The 26470-nt window shown below is 28.2% G+C and overlaps 1 protein-coding gene across 1 annotated transcript in view; it reads right to left on the reverse strand.

Annotated features, from left to right (window-relative positions):
* LOC129958975 (lachesin-like) overlaps window positions 1-26470 on the reverse strand; it is a 411789-nt gene that overhangs the window by 138978 nt on the left and 246341 nt on the right. Inside the window, exon 4 of the mRNA XM_056071740.1 lies at window positions 9538-9591. Within this exon, the coding sequence (XP_055927715.1) occupies window positions 9538-9591 (54 nt within the window). The remainder of the gene's footprint in view (window positions 1-9537; window positions 9592-26470) is intronic.

Raw genomic sequence — 26470 nt, forward strand, 5'->3', positions numbered from 1 at the left:
TAATCTATATAATTTGTGATTTATATACACTGAGATAAATTATTTTATTTTGCGAATGATCCTTTCGTGCTCCTCACAATACTGCTGTAAGTAAAGATTAAATAAGTAATGTAGCTTTATAGAATGAGCTTTTACATATACGAATTTTAATTTCAGTCATTAGTATATAATTATCATTCAGAATTCGGCAAATTGTATTTCCTTGATAAGAATTTATCAATTTGTCTTATGTATCTATTTAAAAATCTCATTTATTAACTATATTGCTTGAGCAATTCGACTTAATTCTCAATTCATTTTATAATAATGATTTTCAAGCATTTTTTTGCAATTTTCAAATCACATCTATGTTGAAATTTAATGTATGGTAATATAGACATTATTATTTAAATATTTTACAAATAATTAATTACGAAGACTTAGAGCTCTATTGCATTAAATTGAAGCTTTATTCAAACACTTTCAATCAAAAACAAATGATCTATTTATGTATTTTCCAATGCATATATATTCCCTAATGTATTCTTAAGGAATAGAACTAAGTTTTTAGCAGCAGTAGAATATTCATAAAATAACTTGCTTTTTGCTGTAAAATTATAATATTTTGGAAATTTTATTTTTCTTTAAAGATTAAAAGCTGCATTTCTCTACAATACTCCATCAGTGAATTCGTATTTTGTTTCAATCCATAGACTATAATATAAACAAATTGTATGCCAAATTTCAGTCAGAAATTTTGAATAGTACTTTTTGTAATCTTGTTTGGAAAATAAAAAAAAAAATATAGAAAAACCGAATTTTGAGAAAATCCTGTTGAATGTTTATGTTTATAATTTTCAATGGCATGAAAACTGAATTTTTCTTTAAAACGTCCTACCTAAAACTAACGTCAACTGTGCCTTCTTTATTTATTTTTTATAATTTTAGTTTTTTTTTTTTCAATTTCTTGGACGTTAATGAGCATTTATTGTAATTAATTATGTTATTAGTACCGGGAGTTTTCACTGTTTCTTCTATGATTTGATTCTGAAATACAAGTTAACTAGCCTGATCTTTATTAACTAGCCTGATAAGTATCATTTAAATGCCTTCGATGCCTTTATTATCATGCATCACAAATGCGAAAACTAATTTCAGTATTGAAATTATTCAAGATTATATCAAATATATAGTAAAGGGAAAGAAATAGAAGTAAACGTAAAATTTTACATAAAATAAATATAAAAAGAAGAAAAAATATTTATAGTACTGTTTAAAATTATATTTTCATGTTTCGATTGCTATTAAGGTCCCTTTAATTCCACTTCTATTTATAGTAGAAGTAAAGTAATAAAGGTTTTAAAAATATAAAGGTTGAAGTATTCAAATTAGATATCAAAAAAATTGTGATTATCGGACAAAAATGATTTTCAAAATTTTATAATGAATTTTGAATCCGACATAAATTGGTTTCCCAGTAATAAATTCCTACTTTAAAAATATAAAACTGTTATAGATTTATATCACTACATGCAAGATCTATCTTCAATTTTCAGTTTAAATATCATGGCAATGAATTATTTTCACTCAGAAGTTTACAATAGTTTTTGGAAGGACAGTTCACAAATGACAAATGTATCTTAATAAAGCATTATAGAAATATTAGTCACAATAATTATTTCCAATTCAAACTAATAAATATTTAATAAAAACATCACTTATTGAATCTCCCTTACCTATAAACAATTCGAGTTGAAGCGATTTGACACCAAAACTTTTTAAATGTAATAGTTATTGTGTAAAGTGTCTCTCAAAATCAAATAATAGTAAATTTTCTGTCTCTTTTTAATGTTAGTTTCTCGTTATTAGTGTCTCTTATGCTTTAAATTAATTTTGAAACGATATTTTGAATATATTTGACACTTTTATGATAACAACAAATACAAATCACTTATGTAAAGTTCTTAAAAATAATATCTGACAATTGCTTTTGATCACATTTTACAACTGTTTATTCGAGAAAGAAGTAGCAGAAATTACAAAAAAATAACATAATATGGGTTCAAATTTTAAACAATGGCAGTCTAGACAACATTTGTTTTTACTAAAAAAAATATTGTGAAATAAAACATGGATTGCAGACATGGCAGTGTGAAAAGATGTGTGAACGATTATTTCTGCTTTATCAAATTACTTAACAGTTAAGTAGCAAAACAATTCCAGACGATAGAAAATTGATTTTCATTATTATTTGTTTGGCAGTGAGGATACAGAAATTCAAAAGTATAAGGTTATTGAAAAAAGGAATACACACTCTCAGATTTCTTAGAATGTGGCGAAATGATATTGTGATATAAAAATTGAATGACACTTAAAAAGTTTATAATATTTCGCAATTTTCCAGACTGAAAGCAATTTATTCTTTTTTTTAGAAAAGCATACAACAATAACCGCCTTTGACAAATAATTTTGAAAAGAAAAGTAATTTCTGAACTATGAAATAAAAATTTGTTTCTCTAAATTAAAATATATGATACGCTTGAAGATTTCACACAAAAAATTATGCAAATATTATATACTGACATATAAGGAAATGTGTTTCCACTTTTATTAAAGTCACTAAACTATAAAAATAACCAAAGCCGCTTCCACATTCATTTTAATGTATATTTTGTTGAACAAGAAAAACATATGTCAGTAACGGCAAATAGATAAGCAATGACATGTGTGGAAAATACTTCTCAGTATAATTAATGATGAAAAACACTGTGTAGGTGTTTCTATTCTAGACGTTGTTCCATTTATTGATCTAGGCAAGCAAACGAAATCAGTTTTTCATTTTTTTGTTTGTTTCATTTTGTTGTTAAGATTGGTAAATGGAAGATTAACGCTCGGTGACATTCACAAACCTGCGTTGCCACATCAACCAATTAAAACTATGAAAATAGATAATTAAATCCCAAAGTAAATGTTTAAAACTTGCTTAAAGTAAAATGAATGCAAAAAAATGGACTTGAGTTTTATTAAGTACAAGAAAGAAAAGAAATCATGTGCGCAATAATTTCGTATTATTGACAAAATCATTGTTCCAGCGAAACTTTCAAGAATAATAATAGCGGACGCTTAGAATTGGAAGGGTGAGCTTTTAGGCAATAAAATGCCCTTAATAATCCTATAAATATAGACGCAAGATTTCTCAAATGTTAATGAGAAAGTCTCGGTCGACACGAATTAGTTAGTCAGTGAGAATAGGAAAATTGTTTTTCATGTAAGTTCAGTCACAAATAAATTTATTTCCGATGGTGAAATTTAAGATCACTCTCGATCTTTAAGGTTACTCAAATTCTGATTCGTTTTGGTGATTTTATTGAATATTTTAACGAGTTCCATCGAAAGCTCAGTAGCATTTATGATTGTTTTTTTAAATGAAACTCATAATGTAAAACATTTTATTTTCAGTGCTTTATTGTTGAAAAATTATTTAAAAAAAACGGTATTTTTGTAAAGGACTTGTAAGTCTGCCTGATTTTATTTCTTAATAGGATTCTCTATTTCTTACTTTTTACACTATTTGATTACGTATTGTTCGTTTCAGTATTCTGAGACGAACACTTTTCGACGATTCTATTTTATTAAGGGGTGAGACGCGGAAGGATGAGTGCATTTCCGGAATTTTTCGTCATTCTTCGACCTTGATTTTCGCCCTATTAGATACTGTTTTGCTCAATTGTTTTCACGTGTATTTCAGTATCATCTCGTCTCTGAAAGTATTATTTTTGTTCTCGAGTAATCCGAGTTCATTATATTAATAAATGTAAACTTATCATTTTTTCATCTTTCCTCTCACCCCTGTTTTGACGAATTAAACTCATCCTAACGCATGCGGAAAAGAGCGGTGGGTTTTAGAATCTGTTGTCAAATAAGAAATACAAATAATGTTGCTTCTGCTCTATTGGTAAGTATATTTATGCATATAAAATAGAGTTATTATTTACTTTATCTTTTATCCATTTCATACTTCTTTTTCTGCGTAATTCATAGGCACATGCGTTCTTTTCTTTCCTAATCCCATTACAACATCATTTCTCCTTTTACTAGAAATTCAAGAAAATTACAAAAGCTTACACTTGTTACTTCATATACATTCATTTGGATGATAGAAGAAGAAGATTAGAACAGCAAAAATTAAAGAAATATTGCACCTCAAATTTTACTGAAGGGTTCATTTAAATTGACCCATACAGGTGCTAGCTTTTCGGACTTTTTTAACGTTATAACTATGGCAGTGCAGATGCATGGAAAGAGATTTGGAAGAGACAGCAGATATTTGGAAATCTTCTCACAAGTGCTAAGTTTGATAGTGAAAAGGATTATAGTTCCGATTCATCAGATATTAATGAAATTTTGGAAAGTGATCATGATACAAAATCAGATTCGGAATACTCTAGAAAATCTGATGCTTTTCTGCTCGTTCTTTCTCCTGTGATACGAAAAAAAATGCCTAAATTATTCGTAATAAATTGTTAGAGATCTCTTCTGTGATTGGTTGAACCTGAATTTAATACTAAACTACAAATATTGTCACAAAATCAAGAGTTATCGCATTAACATGCGATGTGCTACAGGCTGAATAATGGTTAAACTCTTAATTTATCTGTTTAGAATTTAACACTTTAATTGATAAAACTAAGTACCAATTTTCATTCATCAGTCTTTCTAAGTTTTGTGGTGAGTGTTTTATATTTAGACAGCAAGTCAGATATACTTTCTTTGAATGCATTTGTTTCAGAATTTAGCAGAAATCTATAAATTTGGAATAGAGAGCACATACTTAATATCAGCTTTTTTGCTGAGATTATTTTTGAGTTCACATATTCACAGATAGACAAAAAAGAATGGATTTAGAAAAATATAAATCACGACACAAAGGTAAAATAATTTAAATACACGCTGCACCTAATTAAAAGAATTAAATGTTAAGAAGAAAATATTTAATAAGAAAACAAAATCACGCCCATAATTAATGTTGCTTATGCATTTTTCATTTAAGTATATTTTCTTTGTTTGTAAACAGTTTCTCTTTTACAATTAAAAATTAATTTTGGATTTTGTTTTCTATATTACATAATCGCAAAGAAATAAAATTAAACGTAGATACTTTCACAAGGAGTTGAATCAAAACTATAGAAGTACAGATTTTTGAGAATAAAATGTTATGCATTTATTGAAGAAAGGCATTTAATCTAAAACACTCACGAATATTCGGATTGTAATTATTTTGAGTAGAATTGACTTATCATGTAGCCGCCTTTGGTGACTATATGTGACTTCAGAGGTCCTTAAATGATTAATACAGAACACAGATTTTTAAAATTCGTTTTGTAATTCGATATGAATGAAAAACATGAATACAATTAACTTAATTTACTGCCAATTAAAATTTTTCACATATTACGAAATTTAAAAAGTAGTGAAAGTAGTGTGTAGTGATTGCGAGTAGTGATTGTCAAAAGAAAGCCACTGAATGTTTTAATGGATGAGTTTGAATTAATTTTTATAAATTTTGAAAACATTTTTACAAATAGTGTAACGAATTGAATAAAAATGTTAATAAAATTAAGGGAACAATTGTAGGATAATAAGATGAATTGGTAGGAAAATAAAGTAATTTTTGAATGTTGAGAACTGAAAAAAAAATAATATTTGATTTGATTTGAAGATACGAACACCGATTTCAGTAAGCAAATCATAGCGATTACAAATGTCGATGGGTAAGCGTATTTTTGCGCTCGATTAAAGTTTCTGTTTGAAGCCTGTTTTTTAATCTCCTTTTTATTTTCTTCCCTCTAACTGAATATATTTTTGATGACACGATGTAGCTTTTTCATGACATTCTTAATAATATTTCTCAGTTCTATTCGAAACATAGAATTTAATGCAAATATATAAACGTTAAATGAGCAATCTGAAAATCGTATGATGGTTTGTTTACATTCGACAATTGCCATTCGGTAATAAGGGATAAGAGAGGTTTACATGCAACTTGCGTTACTGTTTTATATATAGAATAAATGTCACTGCGAACGAGTAGATAACTGTAAGTTCATCAAGAGGTCAATGGTATAAAGAATATTTAAGTTAAGGTGAAATGTGTTTTTTCTTTAATCGTAATCTATACAATGGAATCTTGAGAACATTACTCACTTATTAGTAAAATAGTGTGGGAATGTGTATCGAATTGCTTGAGATTGCAACAGTTGATTGATTTCTAGAGGTTTTCATGGATTTTTTCCAGGATAATTCAAATATTTTTAAGCTTTTGTTAAAAAAACTCTTCAGGAAAGAACTTTTAACCATATATTTATTCCAAATTAGAATTCTTTATCTTGTCTCAAGCTCTAAGATAAAACATTTCATCTCCCCATCAATTCTTTACTAATATATTTGGCTGAATATGATCGGTAAACTATGATTAGAACGGTTATATTTAATCAAGGCGATCAATATATTTAGAATCTGTTTATTTCTTCTATTCTATATTAAGATTTTAATCGATGCATCTTTGATACTTTTCAGTTATTATAATTAAAAGCCTTTTTTTTCTACACATATAGAAGTACATTGAATTCAAAGTAGCTTTCAAAATGGGTTGCAAAACTCCTAAAGAGTCTTATACTATTCAAAAGTATATTTTGAAATGAAACTTTATGTGCTTGTGAAAATGAATAATAAATATAATTCAAGACAATTAATTATATAATTATATAAATGTTGGAAATTTATTATTTTTAAAATAACCCTTCATGAAAGAGTGTCATTAGAAGATAGCCGATGATTCGGTACCATTAGTCGATAATGAAATGCATAGTTTATTTACCCGGTTTTAAAATACCTTTCAAAGTATTTAATAAATCCAATATAATTTTGGAACAGTACCTAACATTTGCTAACAAAAATCATTAAAAAAATGTATTTTAAAATATTAATGTACACACACAAAAAAATCTTCATTTTTCTAAAGTATTTATTACATTTCCCTTGCTATAAATGAATTAAATACCATTTGTTACAATGTTTTGAGATAAAATGAGCAATTCGATTGGAAAAGCTATTAGAATTAAATGCTTTCCAAAGCACAATCCATTCAATACTCAATTGAAAACTCTTTCATTCATCACTTGTTTCAGATAATTTACCTAAATGAACAATTCCTTCTGCAGATCGTTAGAAAAGAGCCGAAATTTGATTTCCCGAACAAAGTTTAAGCACTATAAATTAAACATGTGTTAATGCGTAGCAATTAAAAATCACCACTATGGGATTCAACAGCGGAAGGTGCCTAATGTTGCGTGCATTTATGTTCGATTCGAACGGGAAGGAAATCATTTAATCGAATGCTGGTGGGCTAGATGTTCCAAACCCGGCCCATTTCCCGCGTTAGGGAATTATCCAATTTATTCGAATATATTCTTTAAAGATGTGGGCGGGGGGGGGGGGTGTAATGCTGAAAAGGGACCGGTGAGAACAATCGGGCTCCAGCTTGATTATAACAGTCATCTACAAAACGTTTCCCATCGGTGTAATTTATTTTCAAAAATATCTCAATGATTTTTGGCACGTCTTACTAATTAAGCTCACAGGTTGACGTGGTGCGTGCGACTCAAATCAGTTGAAAAGATGCTGCTGCCTCAAAGTAGGTGGGAAAAAAATATATAACAGCAGTTCATTCAAAGCAATTACGCAGTGCGGAAGCTTTTGCAAGGAAATTGTGTCGCTTATCTTGGGGGATTAATGATTTATTTATCTCGACATTTTTCAAAATTTGCTAATTAACGCCACCATTTTCGATGCCTTTTCTCGTTCAATCGATAAGTTAGTTAATCCCAAACTGAAAGAAAAGGATTTCACACACTTAATGAACTTTCACGTTTTCTTTGTGGATAGTCGATGGGGGAGAATATTCATTGGTATGAACTTGTCTATCATACAGTAGAAAAAAAAAATACTACGTTCGATATTTTTTGTGCAAAAATTATTTATTTATTTTTATTCCTTTTTTTTGCAATGCTGGTTTTCTTAAGATATTGATAGAAATGTTGAAGTAAAAATTATTATTTTTTATTTCTTAAGCTGCTCTCTGTGGTTTAATGGATAATTTATAAATTTATAAAGTGAAGAAATAATTTGGGCTTTGAGTTATTAATTCGAAAAATAATGCATGGAATTATGCATAATTCATTGCAAATAAAAAAATAATTTATGAAAAAAGCGAAATCAGGCTTATCATTACAGCAGTTCTTAAAATATTTTACCATTACAAAATAAAAGCAATCAAGAGTGACAAAGAAAATTTCTACATCATTAATAATAAAACTAGTTCGTTTATTTTCAATTGTGTGTTTATCTTTACTTCATAAAATTTAGGTTAATTTTATCGATTTAAACATGTTAATTCTTATTTTCCTTCATATATTATGAATTAATTTTGCCATGAATGATTTTCATATTGCAGATTCTTATATGGTTAAATCGAAGTATATTTCTGAATTTTCTCTTGAATGTGAAAATGCTTTGATGCAATGGAGAAGCAAAAATAAACGCATGCTCAACTTAAAACTTTTTATTATTGAGCAACTCTGTGTTGAGTTGGGTGACAACTCAACTCTGTTTTATTGATGTACTCTTATTCGAGAGATTCGATATACGCATTATCGTTACTTCTGTTAATCTTTGATCGTTATATTTAATGCCATGTAAAACATAAAATGTTTATGTCGTCTTACTTTTGATTTACTCATTTTAATAAGAACACGCCTAATGTATGACGGCTCGACTTCTTCATTTTCGCTTTAGTCATTACAATTCATTGAATAAATATTTTGACAGGATTCAAAATATATTATTTAAAATTTAATTTATCCAGTTCTTGTAACATTTCATCTTTACTATATAAATGGACAAATTCTGATTCTTTATAATAGTTGTTCCTTTACCATTGATTTGAACTGCTTTAAAATATTTAATTATCAGTATTTACATCATTACATCATTATCAGTAATTACATCATTACATCATTATCAGTAATTACATCATTACATCATTATCAGTAATTACATCATTACATCATTATCAGTAATTACATCATTACATCATTATCAGTAATTTATTCGAACAGTTTACTGCAGTAACATATCTCTGTTACTGCAGTAAACTGCTCTGTTCGAAGTCCTTTGAAATCTATAGATTTGAATTTAAGCCGTAAATAGTTCGAGCTTTCTTTGAATCTATTCAAAGCCATTATTTCATGAATAATGTTTAGGCCGTAGATAAAACACCATAAATTATAAATACCGTTATTTTTTTTTTTTTTAAGTTTCAAATTTGTTTAAAGGTATTTCCAAATACGAATCATGTTGCGGCTTTTTAATTTATCAGGAAAGTATTTTTAAATGAAAATAATTTATTACATACGTTTTGTTAAATTATGAGAAAATCAATAATATGACACACAATTGCAATAATAGGACACAAAGAAAATTTGATGTATTAGTACTTACCATTATACACTTGCGTTTCATCCCTGCAAACAGTCTTAGATGCATTCACCGATTCTAAATAAAGGAAAATAAATTAATGTTAATCTAATATTGTTCACAAAGCTCAAAATATATAAAAATGCTCATTAAAAATTCCTTTCCATCCTAAAGTGCAAGAAAATACTTTCTTGCTTTTTAGTATTTTTTTCAATATTCACATACTTTTAAATTATATTCTCTAAAATTATTTGAAAATATGCAAAGATATTGAATAGTTTGACAGAAAAATGTTTTAGAATTTACTTGAATTTAAACTAATTACTTAGTATTTTATAGTCATATTAACAATTTGTTTTATTAAATTAGGAACTAATAAAATGATGAATGCTAAATTTTAGTCCTTCAAGTAATAAAAAGAAGTAACTTCTTTCTTTTCAAATTTCGTATGATATCTCTTAACCAGTATGCCAAAGCTCATAATCACAAGAAAATGCTTAAATTCAATAAATAAATTTAATAGAATTATTTTTTATCTTATGATTTATGAGAACATTGATTTCAGAAACTAGCTTTAAGTTCATATTTAATGTAATGTAATTTATTGCCAAACTTAAAATCACTAATTCACTTTCTTTAATGTCTAAGCTTATCTCAGAATATAGAGTTATTGATGGTAAACAAAGCAGTTATGAACAGGGAAAGGGTAATTATTTCCGTTACTATTATATATTTTAAAACTAAAACTTATTTACTGAACTTAATATATGCTTAAAATATTTTACTGTGTCTCACTTTTTGCATATTATGAATCTTCAATTGAACAAAACACTTCAATTATGACCTGTGTTACAATTACTGAAATTGCAAATTCGATATTCAAAAGGATAGACACATTTACAGCAACTTTGGCCAATCATTTTTCTAATGAATGTTATCTGAAACCATATTTTTTTTTCTACGAAATGAGATCAAGTGCTGGAATCAGTCATTTTCTGCATTAAATGTCAGAATTTCTACTTGAAAATAAGAAGAACTCGAATAGAACAATGCATTTTCTTTATTAGAACAACTCGGTATTAGAAGTGATTTTATTGCAAATGCCTTGCTTAACCCCTGTGCACGTTATTTATTATTTATGACAATTCCTCGTCAAGGGTTTTGTAATACATTCTATGAAAATACTAAAATGACACGATTTTATGTACTTGAACAATGAAGAAGAAAGAGAAACGTGAGAAAAAAGTCTATTTAAGTATGTGCAATGATTTTGTGGTATATTCAAAATTAAATTGATGTGTAAGTAAAAATGCTTATTTAGTTCATAAATAATATTTTTGGACAAAAAAATAATTTGCTACACGATTTTACTAATTAAAAAGAAGTAAATTAATGAAATTCACAAATTTTTCCTAAAATGATTATTTTTTTTACGGGTAATGGCGGGAATTCGGAAATATAAAAAAAAAAGAAGAGCTTTTTTTTAAAAAAAGAGCTTTTATTTTGTTAATGAGTAATGAGGCTATGTGAAGGTTTTTTTACCACTTGGTTGTACTAATCACAGTAAAAAAACCTTGCTAAAATGATATTTTTTATTGAAAAATAATGGACCCTAAGAAGTGAAAGGGAGCTTTTCATTTTTCACATCGAAGAAACGGAAAGAAAAAATAGCATCATAACCTGGATTTTTTAGTAAAGAACCTTTGTGAAATGAAATGGACTTATGACATATTCATCCCGTATCAGGAATACAGAAGAAAATCTAAAACTTTTGACAACCAAGATATATCAGCCAGAAATGTGCATCATATCGATGAAAATGAATGATTTTCTGAAAACTTTGATTAATTTGGCAGTTGATGTAAAAGAATTTAAAAAGTTTTCATTCAGATTCCTGTAATTCCAAAGAGTGATATTTATATATTCAAAACTTTTAAACGCAAGAAATAATTTTACATATAAAATAATTTCTTAAAACGAATTTGATTTTTTTTTTATTTTAAGAAACTTGCATTTATTGCTAAATAGTGAAATTTGTCCAAGAAGATTTATTAAAAAAAGGAAGGTGAGTGGAACTTTGATTAAACATACAATAGAAATTTATTAGGAGCAAATCTCAAAATTTAAAAACATTTAAGTCTGCTTCATCAGAAATGACGATAAACAGGAAATTGCATCTCTTCAAAGATTTTTAATTTATGTTTTGTTTCTTGTCTGCAATTGACACTTACTATATTTACAAATAATAAAATGAATGAGCGAATGTGTTTTGGCGCTCTGCAGGTTAAATAATTTGATTTACTGGTACCAAAGTTGGCCCATATATATATATATATATATATTGGATGGAAATATGCTCTTTTTAGAAATTTTAGTTTAGTTTAGTTTAGTTTAATGTAAAGCAACACTAGGGCTATTTTGGGACGGACCTCGTCATTTTGAATCGCGGTCAGATGACGAGGAAGACACCTGAGCTGGCACCCCCTCTCCACGCCACACCACACCAGCGGGAGGACGTTTGGCATGACGGATTTAACATGAAACAGACCCCCTTACACGACGGTTCTTCGGTGGAATCGGGTCTCGAACCTGAAACATTTTTGTTCGGAAACCGAGACCTTGCCACCAGGCCACCGCGGCCCCAGACGAAATTAGATAGAAACCCTGCGGCTCACAAGCCGAGACCTTACCACCACGCCACCGTGGCCCCCTTTGGAAATTTTAATTAAATAAGCAAATTTAGCAATCTCCGCTAAAATTTTCAAAAGTAAAATTGGCGCAAAAATAATTTTTACAAATTTTAAAAGTAAAAAAGAAATTAACGATACCAATTTAATAATCGTGGAAATTTTTCCTGAATTTTCACAATTTTCAACAATGCATTGCATTGTTGTTTTGAGATTCACACTTCTTTCTTTATTTTTACAAATACCAAACTGGTTATTTTCTGACGTTCTTGAAAGCTGAATAAGGATTCTATATAAATGTTGTGTATTTTATAAGAAAAATAAAGAAAAAGTGAAGTGACAATACCATGGATTTAGAATATAAATTTACTGCATATTTACCTTTTTAATAACTCTTTGATGTAATTGGACTGTTCTTTCTTAGAAACGTTAATGCATAAAATGTATATAAAGGTATTCATGTAATAAATGTAAACGGTTTTAATGCCTGCCAAGTTGGCAGACTTGAAAATCTATCTAAACAATTTCACTGGAATAAAATTATTATTATAAAATTATTTATTTAAAAATTAAATATTGCCAATATCCTCGGCAAACCAATTATTCGCCAAAAGGGACTAATATACATTGATTTGAGACATATACCGTTTGTTTAGAAATTTTGTTTAGGTATGTTTCTTTTAAGCATAACATAATATGAGCATCGATTCCGAAAATCAAATATGAAGTTTTCTTTCAGAATTACGGACAGTAGAAAGCGAATGTCCCGACGTTAAGCAATAGTCACAACTTTGTATCATAAACACAAAGTTTGAAATTAGCTGTGTATCGAAATTTTTGACGAGATTCAATTACTTTTAAAATCATAATTAACAAGAAAATGTATAAAATATTATGAACAAGATATTTATTATAGGTATGTTACATTTTTAAATAATATGCAAAAAGATATAATAAAACATTACTTATTGAAAGCCTACAATAGAAAAAATAATGATTCGATAAAATGTGAGTTCTTTTTAAGCTATTCTGGCTTCTTTATTAAATGTTCCAAATATTTTAATTAAAATTTATTTTTCTTCATCATACGAATTCTATTAAATAAAAGGCCATGCAGTAATATAAATTGGTTTTTGAAAATGAAAGATCTTTCCGATTCAAAGAGTTCCGTCTGCATCTGTGTAGAAATGAAGTCATTGTATCAATATAAGAACTAAAGAAAAGATTATAATGCAATTCTTTTTCAGAAAAGAGTGAATGAAACTATTTTGGAAGTTATTATCTTTCAAAGTTTTTAAATGATTCTTTGAAATTTAAAAAACATCTTTAACAAAGCTGTTATTCATATTGAAGACAATTCAAAACAAAGAAATAAAACAACGCCTTTGAAAGCGCAAAGACATAAAAACAAGTTTTATATTAAAGTGTGCATTTAATCAAGAAAGGAAAATATTTCAACTATAAAATTTTCTGGACCAAATGGCAAAGTAAATTCGTAAAATTGTTCGTTTTTATTACTTATTTTGAGCAGAATAATTAATTTTATTGTTCTAAGTCTCGTTCTATTATTCTAAATTATATTTAAAGAAGCGTAATTAAAATTGACTCGCATCGCAATTGTGAGAAATATATATATATATAAATTCCGCATTTTAAAGTTTTAAATATGAAGAAATAAAACGAAGAATAAAAGCGAAGAATTATATTCCAATTCCGTATTTGGAAAAGAAATCTAATTTATATTCCTGGAAATACCAAATTTAATTAAAAGCAATTCAGTAGAATTTGAATTCAATGGTTCAGAATTTGGACCCTTTCTTGCATAAAGTTAATTCTTTATATAAGAAATAATGAAAATCTATAAATATAGTTCGAATAATAAATGTACTGTTATTTAATTTCTAAATTAATTCATTTCCAAACCAGTAATTCCATTCATTTCTATTAAATTTCTTGGAATTATATGTTTAGGTTTCAATTCAAGGAAAGTAAATTAGAAAATTTCTTTGTTTGACAGCTATTTTTTGATTCGCTCATTCTCAGTTCAAAAGACTTAATTCGGAACATGGAAGCAAAATAAAGGAAATGAAGACGAAAATACAAAACAACAAATGCAAAATTATATCCCACTAGTAATTTAAGATAACATGTGTAAAATTTTTGCTTTTTAATAAATCGAATATAGAATTGCTTTTTTTATAATTAATTGAAGTTAAAAAATGGCTAAATGAATAGCGTGGCGCAGGTTTTTATAATTATTTGAAAGAGTACAGAAATTTAAATGGAAGATGAAAGGTATTTTTTTCCAATAATAAAAGCATTTATCTATCTATTATATAATTTGTTTTATGTAAACCTTGCGTTTTAGTCGCTTTGGCAGATAGCGAGTTGCCTGCCCATGACATTTGAGAGTTATTTTGCCAGTATTGTTTGAAATATTTAATGAAAAGTATTATTACATCTCTGTACCTATTCATTTTGCACTTGACGGTAAAATGACGACAGAAATGGAAAAGTAAAACTTTAATTTACACCAAATTAACAGCAAATGAATTTGAAACAATATTATTTGCTGATTCTATTTTTAGATACACCATTTCTGGTAACAATAATGAATCGCCATCCCTTTTGTTTATCTTCTTCGAATAGCGGGAATTTATCGTATCTACAACAAGCAAAAGTCTGAATTCCTGATCAATAGACGTGTTAAACCTGCATTGTTTTTTTAAAATAATAATCACATATTATCATATGAGAAAAAAACTGCGAATAAAGGCAGTTTGAAAAGAAAAGCTGATCGTGCAACAGCTAAGTTGGCGACAAAATGTGAAAAATTTATTCAATAAAAATAAGGATATACTTTAGTTTTTATTATCAATTCTTAAGGAATCGGTCAGAATTAAATATATTCCTTCAGATAATTTAACATTAGTAATTCTATCATGCTGCTTCAATATGGTAAAAATCTATCCCTGGACGCATTGTATGAACAGTATCAGGAGTATTTACTGAGTAATTTTGTTAACAGAACATTAAAACTTCGTCATCATGCCCGACTAAAGCAGGTAAACACTAAAAAAAAAAATGGAAGAAGTTAGTCTGTTTTCCTCCTTTTGATTTTTAAGTTCTTCAGTTTTTGCGAAAGCCATGCTACTGCAGTAAACCAGGCTGTTACTGTGTGGTAAAAAGACGCCCTGGTTATGTGAATTGTATCAGCAGTATTCACTATTGATTTGACCAGCAGGGCAATAATGCTTTTTCATCTTGTCCACCTAAAGAAGATAAACACTCAAAAGTAGAAGAAGCTAGTCTGTCTTCCTCTTTTTGATTTTCAGGGTCTTCACTTTTGTAGAAGCAGCTATCTTACAGTTGGATTAAGAGAAATTCGCGAAAAATTTATGTTTGCATTTCCCAATAATTTCCATTCAATTATATGTTTCAAATCAAGAGGCGAAATGAAATTTTCCTGCTGTTTTGAGTAGGTAATGACGAAGAAGATAATATTTACAGGAAAATTATGTTCACATTGGTTTCATTTGGTATACTCCACACTTGAGAATAATCTCTAAAGCATATTACAATACATTTGAAACAAGTTATTAAAAATCATTTTAATGCTCTCAAATCTTTACTTTCAATATCTTTATCATATTTTATCTTAAAGAATTCAGTTATATCCTATATTTTGGTTTAACATAAAATAAACTTTTACTTCATGAACTTCACTGAGTGTTATTTAATTCTTCTCTTTTGCACTCCTTCATAAAGCGAATGACCGAGAAAACAGTGATATAAAAAATATTAAAGAAAAATATTGCTGAAAGGAATACAAAGTATCATTCCCTTATATGAAATTGTTTTCGAAAATTCAGGCTCATGTTTTACTATAAATGCTTAAAATTATTTTTTTTAAATTAATATAATTTGTATCTGTTGTTTCCAATCACGTGAAAATTACTATTAAGCATTCAAACTATAAAACGTTAAGCAACAAAAGAAAAAAAAACACATAAATTAAAAGACAATGCTAAAAGGGACAGTATATTTTTTAAAATAATATTTAAGATCGGAAGCAGTATATATTATTCTATTTAGCAAAAGACTCATAACATTAAAACCACTTCTTTTTTACGTTTTATGCAGAAAAAATGCAATATATTTCACGATTGCAATACGTTACGATTTAATTGCTTCATATCACTCAAACCGATTTCTTGAACTTTGCAGAAATAATTTACTCATATTTTAATGCTATATTTGAAATGCTTTAGTGTTATATTTTATTTTTGCTTTGTTTTACCATTCAAAATGATGATAAATGCATATTTAGTATTAAAAATAGAGTGGCTATAATAATCCTAAATTTGGTGTTATGATTTTACCGATTGATAAACATAAAAAATAATCGCACTTTTAAGTTTTCAGTAACAATTTAGAGTGAATTACATGGATAGGATATTGTCTAAATCTGCTTTTGTTTCATAGATGGTAAAAATATTTATTTTATGAATATAAATAATAAAAATGAAATACTTATTTGGCTATCGAATTAATATATATTGTACTTTCAAAAATTAATTACTTTTGATATCTTTTATATTTTCTTTAGAAAATTTCAAACAGTTTTCTAAAGTATTTCCTCAAGTAATTTTTTCTGTCAATGTTCTTTAAATAAAGAATAAATAACTTTTAATTCAAAAATATTCATAACTATTTTTAGGCAAGGCTAATTAACTTATTGTCCAAAAATATTCCTATCTTAAAAGGAAGAAAACGTATCTTAAGTGAAAATATGTTAATTTTTAATATTTTTTTTTATTTTAAAAAGTGCAAAAGCTTTTAAAGTATATAATCCATTTATCCCTTTAAGTGTTTGTAAGTTTCTTAATTGAATTACCTTGAAATTGCTTTATTATTTAGGAATTTCAGTGTGATGCTTTTTTTCCTTTCAGTAACAATTTTTTTAAGAATGTCCGCTGACGTCTGTCAAACATGGTTCAGCTTGAAAATATATCCTTAAAGTGTACCATAAAAATTGAATTTACACCTTCTTCGACAAACAGTTGGAAAAATTTAACATTTGATCAAAAGAAGTACATGGAAAAGGGAACATGTGTAAATGGGTAAGTAATAGTAAGGATAAGTAATAAGGAAGGATTGTACATTTCATGCTGTATAACATTTCTGGTTGGTTTATGTAATAAGCAACATGTTCATTTATTTTATATTGTTTTCTACAATCATTGATTTTATTCTTCATTCTTTAAGTAATAAGTATTTTGATCAGCGTGAGTTCTATTGTCTGGTTGAGGAATACCCTTAGAATAAATGAAAAACAGCTACGATACATATATTAAATATATAGTGGTCTCTCCAAAATATCCTCGCCTATTTTTGGATGGAATTGGCGTACATTAGTTTTGAAATTTTAACCATTGGCGAGAAGTTAGTATTTTTACTGAATCTACTGTATCAACCTTGACAAGTGTTTGGTGATAAATGCGGTTAGTAGTATTCGAAAATAGAATTTTTGTCTTAGGCATGTTTTTTCTAACCAATTGAAACCAAGATTTAACATAAAATAAAATTGTAGTTATAAAAATTACATATAGAATTTAATATATTTGATTTATCCCGCTTGCATGTTTCCCAAATTTCAAACGAATGGACAATCAACTTCACTGTATTTAGCACATCTCATTGGATTTAGCACAAAATTTAGCAGTTATTTACAAATAGATATTAAATTTGTGACCCGAAATTTACCCATCTTGCTCTCTTCGTACGTCATTTTATTTCGCCAACGTCACTATAATTCCTCTGAACGGATTTTGTACGAAATTTGATAGAAATCTACAAATTTAGAGTGCATACTGTATATTACAATTTCTTTCGGCTTGTCCAAATGATCTTTTCGCCAACGTCACTATTATTTAGCCAACGTCATTTTATTTCGCCAACGTCACTATAATTCCTCTGAAAGAATTTTGTTCAAAATTTGATAGAAATCTACTAATCTAGAGTGCATACTGTATATTAAAATTTATCTCGCCTTGCTGTAAAGGATTTCTAGTTATATTTGTTAAAAACAGACAGACATACAGATAGTCATTTTCTTATAATGTGATTTTCGATGCCAGAGAGATCTAAAATGCGGAAATTAGTCAAAATAGATATTTAAAAACATTTTTGGACCGGATTAGAATTTTAGTCTATAATGAAAAAAGAAAATTCTAATGAGACTGGAGTATTTTCTCCCCCTCCTTTAAACTTTCAAAATCTCAGATGAATACTATTGTTTGCAGTAATGTATTACAATCTTAAAATTACTCTAAATTTCCCTGAACTTATTCCAACTCTACTTCTAATTAATCTCTACAGCTGAATCTAAATTGCATGCTGCTTCACTTCCCATATTTCCATGTGGCCCTTTATTTAATACTCAGAATGAAGTCAGATTTGGAAAGGGGAATTGTCAAGAAGTTTCGAAGTTCTGCAGGACAACATCAAATCAAACAAAGGATTTTCTATTATAATACTGAATCTTTATTTTGAAAGAAAGTTTCTGTTGTTGTGACTTAAGGCACTTTGCAAGCCAGCTGACAGTTATTTGTCATCGACTTAAGCCGAGTGAGCGTCTCTTGTTTTTTTATTAGCGCCAATTATGGCCAATAGAACGACTTAGCTACTTCATGCGTCAAATTCACGTGCACAGCCACTTTATACAGGTGGGGGGGGGGCTCATTCACGCACCTCACAGATAGAGCACAGAAGGGGAACAGCCATACCCGAACCGGAACTCGAACCCGGAACGCCCAGATCACGGGAGAAACGCGCTACCCCCATGCCAGGACTCCTGCAGAACGCTTCTAAGCACTACAACTGTGTTAATATCAAGATTTGAATGATTCGCCCTCTATTGCTTTATTGAAGAAAGGAGTAGCAGACAGCAGATAATTAGATGAAATTATAACCATCTTTGAAATGTAACAAAGTGCTGTGTTAACACAGAAATGTCCCTTGGTATCACAGTTAAAACTTTGCTCTTATGATGTAATTCAATGATGTTTAACAGATTCCGACGCGTACTTTATTGACGTATGTTATCGCGACTTTCAATTTTGTGTTCCCAATTGATAGACAGTTATAGGCATATTTTTTTTTGTTTCCAAGCTATTTTTTTTTAAATGAGGTAATATCTCTTAACTTTCAGACATGATGTCATTGCTGACACCTGAAGTGGTGCATCAATCCCTACGACTATGTAGAAAAAAAATAAATTACTTCTAGTAAATTGAAATTTGTTTTAATGACGCTCTATATGTATATGGTAGCGTTGTTTATAAGGTATATGGTAAGTTGTATATGGTAAGTTCTTTGGTATAATATTACTAAACAACGAAATCTACACTTTAGAGATGAAAATGATTCGAAGTATTTCTAGTCGGATCATTTTCTAAAAAAAAAATATTTAATTAAAGAATAAAAGCGATTTTTACTTTTTTTTTCCACCATAACTTCTGCAATTATTATTTTTCATATCCAATTACTACTCTCATAAAATTTTAAATATTGTGCGCTAATTAAACTAATTTATTTATCGTACAAATTTGTACTCGATTTTCAGGGGATTTTAAAAAGGAATTTGCTTTATTTTCGCTATTACACTTCCTTATTGCACTGAATTTCAAACATTTTCATTGTTTTATCAACTATTTGATCATGTGATTTTCTTAAAATGTTATAAGTAAAGGAATAGTGATTATGTTTTATGTGTATTTATTTTAGATATACACATACACATTAGAGATAAGAAATTGAAGTCACAATAATAAAAAAATAGATGAAAAAAATAGTTGGGTATTTAATGGCCTTTCGTTAGCATGGGTTTTAACAGAACTAAGATGGTTCATGTACACAAAGCACAGAACGTGTGTAATTTTATAGAGATAATACTGTTATAATCTCTGTCACAATGCCAATCATAAGATGTTTTTTCTTTGATGGAAATAATAAAGGAAAACGTCTCCAAGCGTTAGTTAATGTACTTCTAAAAATTAGATTTCATTTGTAGTGATGATGAATGTAACAAATGCACTGATAAAAATAGCGAAGTAAAGATCTTTCATATTGAAATAATAGGAAAACGGACTGTTTTAGTGATTAACTTGTAACCATCAATTTCGATATAAGAGAGAAAAATCATGAATCAAGGCATTTCAAAAGGATGACCTTGATTGATTAAAAGATTAGCAGACGTTTCTGAAAAAAGACTGAGATTTGATACAAGTTGACATAAAGTGGGAATCAACAACATAACTAAAAATTTGTCATGCACGGATCAGACAGATAGTATATTTGAAGAAAATAATCATGAAGAGAAACTAGAAGAGATGCTAGAAGAGAAACCAACATCAGCCCTCGAAACTTTGCAATCCCTTCCACCTTTTAAAAGATCATTCCAATACCAAGCTGAATCTTATAAGGGATTTATCCTAAAGGATAATTGATAACTCAGTAATCTAGCTAAATTCTTAAGAAAATTTTAATAATTAAATATGATTTAATATTTTCTAATAAAGCACATTACGTTGATTTTTCTGTTTTTAATTAAAATGACTGAATATTATGAATAAAGTAATATGGCCTTTTTATCTGATATCGGGGAATTCCTACAGAGTTGATATTTTTAAAGCATTTCGATTGCATTGATCATTTGGATTCATTAATCACTTTGGCTTGGACTCAATGTGATCATTACAAACAACGCCCCACTGTATTTCCATAGATAAAATAAAATGATTCTGTAGAAATACAAATATTTATTTGCTACTTAGATTATTTTTCTAGCTTTGACATCAACAAGAATGATGACAGTTTTCAGTAATATTAATTCGTTAGACTACTAATAATTCATTAATTAATATTAATTCAGTAATACTGATTCATTTTTCTAGTGAGTGCTGTTAAATTTTATCTCATTTATCATTCAAAATTATGAAATAAACAGAAAAAAAAACCACAGTCAAATTCTGATTTAAGAACTTTTATTTATTTATTTTGCATAAAATAACAGAGAAGTACGTTACTTCGAACAGAAGTATGAAAGATTTGCCAGAGTAAAAACAGCTTTTTCTGAGTGAGTGAATCATTTCCTCTAATTTGAAAGAATGTATTTAATACTGGAAGAAGGATGTTATCAGTAGTTCGAAATGTATTAGATTTTAAATACATAAGATTGTACATATTTTAAATTTTGTTTCATTTTGAATTAAAAAAATCCGATTTATCAAATCTTTAAAAAAAAGAACTAATGTATTTTCCTAATTTTTTTTTATTAAAAAAAGGGAATAAAAAATAATTATCTTCAGTGACGGATATCCAACCCAATAAAATCATCCTTAATATATTTACATTTTGATGCGATATTTTTAATCAGAATATGCTATTTTCTTTTTAAGTACCAAAGTTATTTTTCTGTGTAAAATGCGCAGAGTGATGACTTCGGTACCTACATAATATGCTAGCACATGTTTGGAAAAATGTATAATGAATGTCGGCGGCATTATCTGATAATGCATTATAATTTAAAGCCATAAAAGGTAAACACAATTAAAGAAGGGATTATAGTTTAGGGATTATTGGTAGAATTCTTGGCATAGTTAATTTATCCAAACCCACGAACTAAAGAATGATTTGGCAGTATTTATATCTCTGAAATGGGAAAAATGTTGGTCCATTTGGTACATTTTGGAACCGGATTTTGTACCGGTTGGTACAAAAATCCGGTTCCTCCAAAATTCTTCCATTAATGTGAACCCGATATACACAAAATCTGATATGGATTCATTACAAATAATATGTGTTTACAATGATGTGGGGCGTCATAGAAAGTTTGACCAGTGAGTTATCACCTCAGATTCCATCCTTGTCATCTGATCGGGGCTCAAAATTACAAAATCTCACCCAATTTAGCCTTTGAATTACTACAAAATGATATGATAATATATCTATACTTGTTTCCATTGAAATGTACTATATTAGCGTATTATGGACAAAAAAATTATATTTCATCAACGGCAGTATTTTTGAAAATGGAAGAAATGAAAATATGTTTATAATAAATAAATTTACATTCTGTATTTTAAGTTTAAAATCGTCCAATGATCAATTTTAAATAATGTAAGTAATTTCATCTATGGAAATCATTATTATCGTTTCTTCATTTCAAAATAAATAATGGATTCATTGTTATTAGAGTACTCTCGCATATTTAAAACGAAAAAACATATTTAAACAAAAAGTTAATATCTGTATATTTTAAATATATCTTTAAAAGTTAATATTGCGAAAAATATTGTCTCCTTTATGTGGGGAAATAGAATATTAAATCCATTACGGAAACAAACCATTTTGAAAGAAAACAAAGCCAAATACCTTTTTGCTGCAAAATGAAAACAGCAAATCATGTACCAAAACATCTAGAAAACACTCAACTCAAAAATAAAAAAACACAATGCACTTTAAACCTCATTAAACAGATATTCAAAACCTGACTATCATTCATTTTTAACTCGAGAAAGCTTACCTCCAAAACCGGTAGTCTTATTAAATGGAATAAATGTAAACTAGTTGAAACTAAACTACTTCCACTACTCGCGATTTTTTTTTATTCTCTGTATTCGTTGGAAAATTTTCCATTTCGTTCATCGACTGCACGCAATACTGTTTTGTAGCCAAAGTCATTCCAAAAATTATAATCGAGTGTTCTAATGTTTCTAAGCAACCCAAATTACTTCAGCTTACGCTTTAAACAAAATGGAATGGCTAAAAGAAAAAAAAAGGGTAAAATTTGGAAAATTGCGCCAAATAAATGGTAAGTTTGGCAGCGGAAATTTCAGAGGACATATGGAAATCCATCCACTTATAAAAGATGCTACTGATGCATCTTTAATGCATGTTGTCTCTGAAGCTGAATAAATATTCATACCTCATTAGTCATAATAAGCAATGTTCGAGACGTATTGGGAGATATTCCATCGGCAATGTGTGTTTATTTAAAATAAGGTGAATTTCTAGGAATCCGAAGGGTTATATGAAGCGAAAGATAATGCTAGATGGACATATGTTTTAAAAACAAAATTGTATGTTTTGTGTTTTTTAAATAGATCAAATGAAAACAAACTAATGATAAGCAATAAATATTCAATGCTTTCTTCTAAATGTTTTACTTTGGTAGTATAGAAAAAGTATAGTAACCGTCCAAAAATTCAAACTCAAGATTTTGATGAATCTTTATGTTTCAGACCACCCTGAGTTCGAAAAGCATATTTTTGGAAAATGTCTGTCTGTCTGTGTATGACAAAGATAACTAAAAAACGCCTGGAGCTATACGGATGAAATTTGGTACACAGGCGTACAGAAAAATTTGTAGTTTTTTAACAGATTTTGAACAACCTCAGCTCAGATGAAGTCTGCCTGTTCGGCTGTTCAGATATAATCACTACAAAACGAAGAGAGCTAGATGGATAAAATTTGGTATGTATATGTAACTTCTAAATTTGAGCTAAATCCAATATAGGGATGGCTGATTGTCGGTATATACTTTCAGAAACATATAGACGCGATGAATGAAAAACGAAATGAATTAGATATATTCAATTTGGTATGGGATTTTCCAATGGATGGGATTATGTGTAATGTGCAGTTATATAACAATTTTTTTGTTTCAGTCAAAATTGAGATTAGATGTGTTTGCTCAAAGAAAAACACATCTAAAGTATAGAATAGATTTTTCGGGTGCTATTAACTGCATGCCAAGGTTTCATCGCCAGATAACTCGCCAAGAATTACACGATAGATTCAGTAAAAATGCTAAATTCCTACCAAAGGTTAATATTTCATAACTACTGTATGCCAATTCCATGCAAGGAGTATAACTCCCTTATTAGAGAGTATGTAAGTAAGTTTGGGGGTGACCACTCCTTAGTCTTATAAATTCTTTTTGCGCTAGATAATAAACATAAAGAATTCACTAGAAAACGTATAATTTTATTTCAAATTCTTTTAAAATAATCTTAAATCAAAGAATGATAGCAATTTCTCGTTCATGAAGTATACAAAAGTAAAATGATGTAAAAATCAAACATTGATTTTAGATTATGAGGAAACATAATAATAATATTGCAGTTATATTGAATTCTCGTTTGGAAGCACATGTTTTAGCGATGGTCAGACGCCGAGAACGAGGTCTCAGCTGAATGGCCTTTCTAAAGACAAATGAGAAATTGGGCTTCAAGTTTACAACCCTTCAGTTTCATAGTCGAGATTTTGCAACCAAGTAAACTCAATAACTCAGTGAGGGATAAAAACAAAATTTTGTATAGCACTTATGTACCGAAAGTGTAGATATGAATGGGAAGATATGCCACCTCAGGTGTCTTTCTCGATATCTGACCGTGGTTCAAAATTATCATAATATTGCTTCAAGCATGATGTAAATATAACTGAATTAAAACTTATTATAGCTTTAAAATGATTTTCGCAATAAATTGCAATAAATGCCAGCAAATACTAATTAAAAGTATAAATTGAGAAAATATTTAGACCAAAAACTTATATAAAGAATACAATTTTCTTTTCAACCAGAAATTATTTTAATGAAAATAATAAGAATTTAGTGAGTGTGCAAACTTTAATATAAATAATAAGATTACCAAATTCATTACATTAAATAAATGTAATGCAAATTTCCATAGTATAAGAATAAATTTTAATACTTTTTGGCTCAAAGGTGTTATTTTTATTCCACTCATAATGTTTTCCTTTGGAACATTTTGCTTAGAATGAAAATAAAATCACCACAATATAAGAACTTCTGTATGATTTTAATGATATTTCTCAATGTGCTACAAATTAAGCTTCGGGCACAAAGATGAAGTAAAAATTATATATTTTCTTTAGGAAATTCAAGTTTAACAAAAGTTACATTCACAGAGTTTTATAAGCATAAATTAATCAATAATCTTATAGAATGATATAAATATTCATAAGGCAATTTTGTTCCGAAATATTTATTGTTTAATTTCTGAAATAATCTGAAGATTAATTTTCATTGCCTATTCAACCTTGGCTATAAAGAACAATCTAAATATAAATGTTCACACCTTATGTAATGATGCATAATTATGAAATAATTAAACCACTTTGATAAAAACGTATGATCAGTACAATCACAAAAAATCGAATTGTTTTTTTAATTTAATATTTTATTAATTATAATAAGTTTCAATTAACTATCTTAAAAATATTTCCTGATTTTGAAGACGGAGACCAGCTCGGAGATTTTTTTTTGTAGTACAATTTTTTTCTTTTGTAATGTATAAAACTCTCAAAATTATAAATTATCATTTATAATTGTTCGTTTTAATATTTTAACTGATTTCTTTCTCATATTTTTAATTTATTTTTCTTTTACTTGTAGCATTGTGATATATTGATTTTCACATGCATGACACGCAACGCTTATTGTTAACGGAGACTATCTATTGTGTTAGTTGAATTAATTCTAAACGTTTAATAATGACATAATTTTGTAAAGCAACATCGTAATACATTTAAAACATATAAATAATTACAATGTTCCTATAAATAATGAATTAGATAGTCACTTAAAAGAACTATGGATATTAATATGGTTATAAGATATAATAATACTTTCATTTGCAACTGAGGGTCAAAAATGTTGGATGGATAAAAACTTATTCTTCATAAAATAGCTATACCCAAAAATAAAATAGACATGTATTCATCAAAGATGATTGACGCAACTAAATTAATATTAAGAGAAATCGCCATCTCCAACAATTGTTTCAATATCATTCACTTTATATCGACTCATTTTGATGCAGTATACCCTATTGAAACAAAAGAGAAATTTTAAGCCTGGACTGAAGTTAATATATGGTCGCTTAAGTCGAATTTATGGGGGCATTATTTCACCAAATGTAATCTCGATAATTTTTTTATTGCAATCCTATAATCCGTTTATATCCCTTTCCAGTATCCATAAAGACGGGGAAATTTTGCAAGTTATTAAAAATTTATCAGCCTCTCGCCAAGACATGTTTGGCGAGAGGCCATATATTAACTTTAATTCTTACCTTCTTTTTTTTAAAAAAAATTGGTTAAAATATTATGTAGAACTGTGTTATTCAAACATTGATGTCCGAACGAAAGTTTTACGGACAAAATGTATAAAATACCTTTTT

Source organism: Argiope bruennichi, chromosome 2 (assembly GCF_947563725.1).
Source record: "Argiope bruennichi chromosome 2, qqArgBrue1.1, whole genome shotgun sequence".
Lineage (NCBI taxonomy): Eukaryota > Metazoa > Arthropoda > Arachnida > Araneae > Araneidae > Argiope > Argiope bruennichi.